The sequence below is a fragment of the Hydractinia symbiolongicarpus genome, chromosome 14 (assembly GCF_029227915.1).
Source record: "Hydractinia symbiolongicarpus strain clone_291-10 chromosome 14, HSymV2.1, whole genome shotgun sequence".
Taxonomy (NCBI): domain Eukaryota; kingdom Metazoa; phylum Cnidaria; class Hydrozoa; order Anthoathecata; family Hydractiniidae; genus Hydractinia; species Hydractinia symbiolongicarpus.
The window spans coordinates 6,416,687-6,422,993 of record NC_079888.1 but is presented as its reverse complement, the minus strand read 5'-3'; the positions used below and the strand labels follow the sequence as shown (position 1 = coordinate 6,422,993).

Sequence of the window (6,307 nt, the reverse complement as noted above, 5' to 3'; positions counted from 1 at the left end):
ACCTAACGACCGGACGCTGGGTCATGGAGTTTAGCTAAGTACAGGGCACTTAAATATTTATAAACATCCAGCCGGTATCAAATTACCCTGTACTTAGACGCTCAGTGTAGAACGAACGATCAAAACAAAATCATCTTTTTACAAAGAACAAATTTCTTATTGCAAGATTAAATTTGGCAGAGCTATTTATATAAATTGATTTGGAACCTCAGCTATTATATGAACTGAATTCTATTTCAATTCTTTACAACTGATACAGCTGATTCCCTAAAACCGTTTTTATTTTGCACACTGCAAAGGTTTCATTTTGTGGTTGTTGTTTTTTGTTGTTTTGTTCTCCTGGTTTAATCCATGTCATATTTATGTAGCTGCCTGTGTAAGTATTTAAAATAAATTGTAAGTAGTGGGTTAAAGGTTTAATGCATAATTTCAATGCGTCTTTGTAGTAAAGAAATTACTTTTTTAAATTAATAATCCTTTTAGGTAGATATCTAGTATAAGTTTCTAAAGAGGGATGTACACAGAAAGCAAAGATTTATAGCTAGCCTGAACTCGTTAAATATAATACTGCTACAATATGGCGCCAAGTTGTTGTTGTCAATTAAGTCAAAGGACTTCATTTATTTCTATGATTGGTCTTACCACCATTTTCTTTCTTGTTGAAATTATTGTTGGGTATATCACCAAGTCAATGGCATTAGTTGCAGATTCATTTCACATGTTGTCTGATGTGGTTTCACTACTAGTTGGATATATTGCACTACGATATTCTAAAAAGAGGCAACAAACAGGACGATATACATTTGGTTGGGCACGGGCTGAAGTACTTGGTGCATTAGTAAATGCTGTATTTTTGGCAGCACTTTGTTTTTCTATTTTTGTTGAAGCACTCAAAAGAATGATTTTACCAGAGGAAATTGAAGATGCTCGGTTAGTTTTGATAACAGGAGGCATTGGTTTATTAGTTAATTTGATTGGTCTATTCCTATTTCACCAACATGGTCACAGTCATGGTGGACATGGTCACAGTCATGGCGGACATGGACATAGTCATGGTGGAGATAGACATAGCCATGTTGGACATGGACATAGCCACGGACATAGTCATGCAGATGGTCAAAATAATAAAAAGAAAAAGGAGAAAGATATGGAGAAAGAGAACACAAATGAGTCTCCATTATTACAATCTTCAAATTTAGAATTAGAAACTATTGACTTACACACAGAGCCAGTTGAAATGCATGTAGAGGTTAATGTAGATGGCCAAGGTAGATTTTAATTCTTATTTTTAAGCAATCAGCAAAAATTTGTATATACAAACTTTGATTTTTCTTTAGAAATTTTATTTTTGTATATATATAAGAACATTTTGTGAAATCTTTGGGATTTTTGTTTTGAAAATTTCCAGTAAATGAATTTTGTGATTTCTACTAAACATTCTATCTATAAATAATATATGTATATATATAATTATGTGCGTCGGATTCAATAAAATACATGGTACTTTTGCACGACTTACAATATCATAAATATATATAATGTATTTATGATATTATGTATGATTACTAAAGAGATAACTAAAGTATATATTTCCATAATGACAATAAATCAGATGAAAATAACTGACATCAACTTTCGCATGGGTAACTAGCAGACATCTAAGACTAAAATTCGGCTAATTCCCCAAAACTAGGTCATGCCACTTGTTTAGAATTGATGGATTGATGATGTCATCAATAAACCTTGTCTTCTCAATCACTGATAAAAAATGATCCTTTACACTATTTTGATCAGTGATTACACAAAGGAATTTGTGTAACAAATTTCTTAAAAAGTTGAGCAAGCTAATAATGACACCACCAATTGCTTGCCCAATCAAGTGGATTTTTCTATTATCCCATCTTGACCTAAATGTTCTTCATTATTGCTTTATTTTTAAACCAGTTAAATTTATCAATATCAGAAAAGACAATCATTAACATTTTGATGAAGAAATTTTTGTTTAGAAAGTGTTGATGCCATTCAATCTGGAAGTTCCTCCCAACTGAACATCCGTGGTGTATATCTTCATGTGTTGGGAGATGCACTTGGTTCAGTTATTGTGATGATTAGTGCTCTAATAATCCTCTTTGAAGATGGAAGATGGGTTTTATATGTTGATCCTGCGATGAGTATTTTATTGGTTGTAAGTGTTTCATGTCATCCGATAAAACATTCCAATTCTCTTAATTTGACTAGCAGCCTTCTAATTGTAGTCCTTCTCCTAAAATAACCCTTTCCTATTTTATATACAAAATGTTAAAAAAAATATTATGAAAAAATTGTCATTAAACAGAGTGTGGTGTCATTGAATAATATAAATATTATCATGTCATGAACAAGCGAGTTTATTCTAGGCTACGTAAGTGTGATGTCTCTATAATAATAGCTGTTGTCTGTATGAGTCTGTGTAAAATGGTACTGCAGTAGCGAAACACACAAAATATAGTATATCAAAGATCAGTTAACCTGTGGCTTTATCCACGGCCCACAGACTAGTCTATAGTATGTATGTTTAACATCACATCTAACAGAGCCTATCTCCATGTCAACAGACTACGTAGCTGTTTAAAATTGTCAAACCTTTTTCCTAGGGCGTCTATTTTTTTATACTCTCAGAAACACCCAATGATATTGGAAAGGCCAAGATTAAAATGTCTGTTTTCTTTTTGTTGTGTTGTTTTTTAGCCTGAATTTTCATAAGAGAACTTTTTCAAAAATCTTCATTTTAGTTGATCATATTAAAGACATCTGTACCTTTACTGAAAGAGTCAGCAATGATTCTGATGCAAACAGTACCAACTCATATCAAGATACAAGAAATACAAGAGCGCTTAGTGGAAAGGATTCCAGGTGTTTTAGGTGTACATGAATTTCATATTTGGCAACTTGCAGGCAACAGAATAATTGGTAATATAATCTTCTCTTTTCGTTTTTATTTTGTCACTGGCAATATCTGTCTGATTAGTCAGGAACTAATTCAAAGGTATTGAAAAGTAGAGACTTTTAAATATTGACGCATTGTGGTATTTGTTTTATTGGTGTCCTGTTATCCAAATTACTATTTTTACTTTGGTTTACAACTTGCATTGACAGTTAATATATCCATTTTTAACACACTTTGCAATACCAAAATTACCCATCTAATAAATTGACATTTTAGCTTCATTCAAGTGAAAAAAACTGCCAAATATTATTTTAAATATAATTGCTGACCATGTTAAAAAGAATATATCTGCCAGACCAGAATATTTTATATCTTGGACTTCACGCCATAGAATTGAATTTTGCCCACCTATTTCACAGTGATTCCTTTTCCTGTAATGTTGCACTGAAGGAGACATATCAGACTTACAAAAGCTGAGACAAAAGAGGACAGATAGCATACAGACAGAAATTATCTAAAGGTAGACATGGTAATAAAAATAGTTGTGGTTAATAAAGAAAGTTGTGGTTGCGAGAGAATTACACAGATAAAACAATTATATTCTTGGTTAAATAAAATAGTACAGCTGCAGCAGCTAAATATTTGCTCAATTTCTCTCAATTGTAAAAAATAAAACTTTGAACTTAAACAGCGTATTTGTTTACTTTGTGTATGAAAATCTAGTGAACATTTTTTTTACAAGGCTGTGCCCACATCTAGTAAAATGTAGTAAAAAATCCATATAACTTGGATATGCATTTTAAATGCATATCCAAGCTATATGCATTTTCCCTTTTAAACATAAAATAAATAAAAAAATATTGCACATTATTTGCACTTTTAAAATAATAAAACATTGTTTAGCCTTGTAAAATGATTTCCAAACATGTACATATGAACGTATGATTACTTTCATGTTTTGAAAAAAAAAATTTCAAACTTCCAAGGCTCTAATGTGCTTACACTTAGGTTTAGGCTGGGATTATGCTTAAGTGTTGAAAATTTCTGAACTTTGGTATGTTTATAAAAGGTTTAGGCTGGGATTATACTTATATAAAGGTTATGCTTATAGTGTAGTTGATGTAGGTAAATCAACGAATGTAATTGCATTTTAGAAATGCATCACTGGAATAAATGAAATGCATAGCTTAAAATTACATCATGGTTCAGGATGGTCTCTATACTAGTTTTTTTTTGTGTTGTTTTATATAAGCTTGCACGCTTTAGAACTCTTTATTTTATGCCATTGACCAGCAAAGTTTATAACTTTAATTTTGTTATTTTTTTTTTGCATTTTACTGCTTCTCTGTTATGCAAAGTCTTCTGTTTTTCTATTTTTAGCGTCTGCTCATGTTCGTTGCAACACGTTAGCCGACTACATGGCCATCGCCAACCAATTGAAAGAATTTTTCCACAACGAAGGTATCCATTCTACGACAATCCAGCCGGAATTTTCAGCATGTTCTGAGAGTTTAGCAGGCTCCACCGAAAAGCTGATAGATGCTTGTGTGTTGGAATGTGATGAGAATTGTGCTGAAAGAACGTGCTGTGGTAACACCAGTGCTGGAGAGTCGGCACGTGATGCCAACAAAAAAGAATCTCGTTTGGTTGAAACTGAAACCGAAACAGAGCAACCAAATGGTGTTACTATAGCATAAGGCAATGAAGAATAGTTTAAGCACTATGGATTTATAGGACAAGCTGACGAAATGACAGTCCTTGTATTATATAGCTGGCCGAGAGCTTTTCATAATCCTGTTACTTTGTTTTCGCCTAGTTGCAATGTTTAATGATTATTCTTATGTCAAGTTAGAATATTAACTTAAAAAGCAACCCGAATTTTTGAAAAGCAACCCGAATTTGTTTTTTTAAAAAGCTGGTTTTACCTTCTTTTTTTTAGATTTTTAGTTTGTTACTGTTTCGTTCTATTTTTAATGTTTTAAAAGACGTGCATGGTATCCACAAGTTCAGGGAGGAAAGAAATTGTGTATATGTAGCTAGATTGTGGAGAGAACACCATCAGAAAAAAAACAGCCATTGGATTTTTTAAATAATGTTTTAATTATTGCAAGAAATATCGATCATCTACTCTTATATAAGTGCACTTTGTTGCTAATTTACTAGTCTAGTAGTAGTAGTACTTCGAATTTTTCAAACTCTGATCAGAAACTTGTAGTTAGTATTACATTGCTGTTTTATTCTATAACGATTTTTCTTTGGATAATGACTTTCCATGGTTACACAAACGAAATGTAACACCAAAATCTGTTGTGTTGTGTTCAATTTGTTGACGTTTTTTCCGCCTTACAATTCGATTTGAAGGATTAAAGACAAAGAACTTTCTTTGTTGTTAATAATAATCAACATGAGTTTCTACCATTTTTAAGTGACAAAAATTACCTTTACACCATTTCTCCTGAGAGCTTTAATGATGAGCTATAATTGCAGGATTACTACACGCTTTTTTTTCTTTTTAATCTGTACTTAAGTACAAAATAGTTTCTCATAGTTTCTAAAGGCTCTCATGAGGAACAACATTTGAAACACGTATACCATTCTCGTGAAAACAAAAACATTCTCATTCTTTCCTTTGTTGCGACTTTGTGATGCAATAGATCATGTTTCACTTCATGTATCTCTTACACATCAAGCTAGGGCCAGGATGACGCGCTAAAAAGTTCACCCGTGTTACTTACGTCAGCATTATAGTTTGTATTTATTTGGAATATGTCACACTATGTGTAATGCTTTTATTGATTGCTTTTCGTGCTAATTTATTGTATCTAATATATATATGAATTAATGTTGTATGGTATAACCGAATTTCTTGAAGAATGTATAGTACACAGTCATTTATTTATTTGTTGTCATCCCGGCAAAGCAATATTTCTTTGTGTTTCTTAATTATCAGATGTATTTCATAACAAAGCATGGCGTACTGTGAAGAAATATCTTTTCACAGTTTGCTCGCTTACCGAGCGACTTATTTTGTAATCTTTTTAATTTTATTGCCAGTTTGTATAAGGACATAGCTCTTTTATGCCTAATGTCTGCTTATTGACCTTATATAGGTTGTAGGATGCAACACAAGTCAATAGAACGATAGCAGAAATGAAATGACTTTCTAGTGGTGGTTGACAAGTTGTGCGCAGTAGCCTTTCGCGCAAAAGTTGGAGAAATCACCCTCGTCCCCAGGTTTTCTTTGTCTTTTTGATATAAGTGAAGACGACTAAAAAGGCAAAGAATCCTGGGGAGAGGGTGTTGAAAAAATATTTTTCCGAACAAAAGAGTTCAAGTGTTAGTGCTATCTCGGTCAATGGTTTTGTTACGCGTGTGCGCTTT

At 32.5% G+C, this 6,307-nt stretch overlaps 1 protein-coding gene across 1 annotated transcript; it reads left to right on the top strand.

The window, feature by feature from the left end:
• The first annotated feature begins 204 nt into the window (after positions 1–204).
• Positions 205–5,817, top strand: LOC130626175 (proton-coupled zinc antiporter SLC30A1-like). The gene is made up of 4 exons (XM_057441281.1): positions 205–1,268; positions 2,007–2,185; positions 2,772–2,949; positions 4,307–5,817. Exons 1-4 carry the CDS (start codon positions 578–580, stop codon positions 4,621–4,623), a joined length of 1,365 nt encoding a protein of 454 aa, XP_057297264.1. The 5' UTR covers positions 205–577; the 3' UTR covers positions 4,624–5,817.
• The last annotated feature ends 490 nt before the right edge of the window (positions 5,818–6,307 follow it).

Excerpts from the sequence above, each read along its gene's own strand:
- LOC130626175 (XM_057441281.1), top strand. The coding sequence starts at position 578 with ATGGCGCCAAGTTGTTGTTGTCAATTAAGTCAAAGGACTTCATTTATT. Across the intron at positions 1,269-2,006 it reads GGTTAATGTAGATGGCCAAG|AAAGTGTTGATGCCATTCAA; the intron begins GTAGATTTTAAT and ends ATTTTTGTTTAG. Across the intron at positions 2,186-2,771 it reads CGATGAGTATTTTATTGGTT|TTGATCATATTAAAGACATC; the intron begins GTAAGTGTTTCA and ends TCTTCATTTTAG.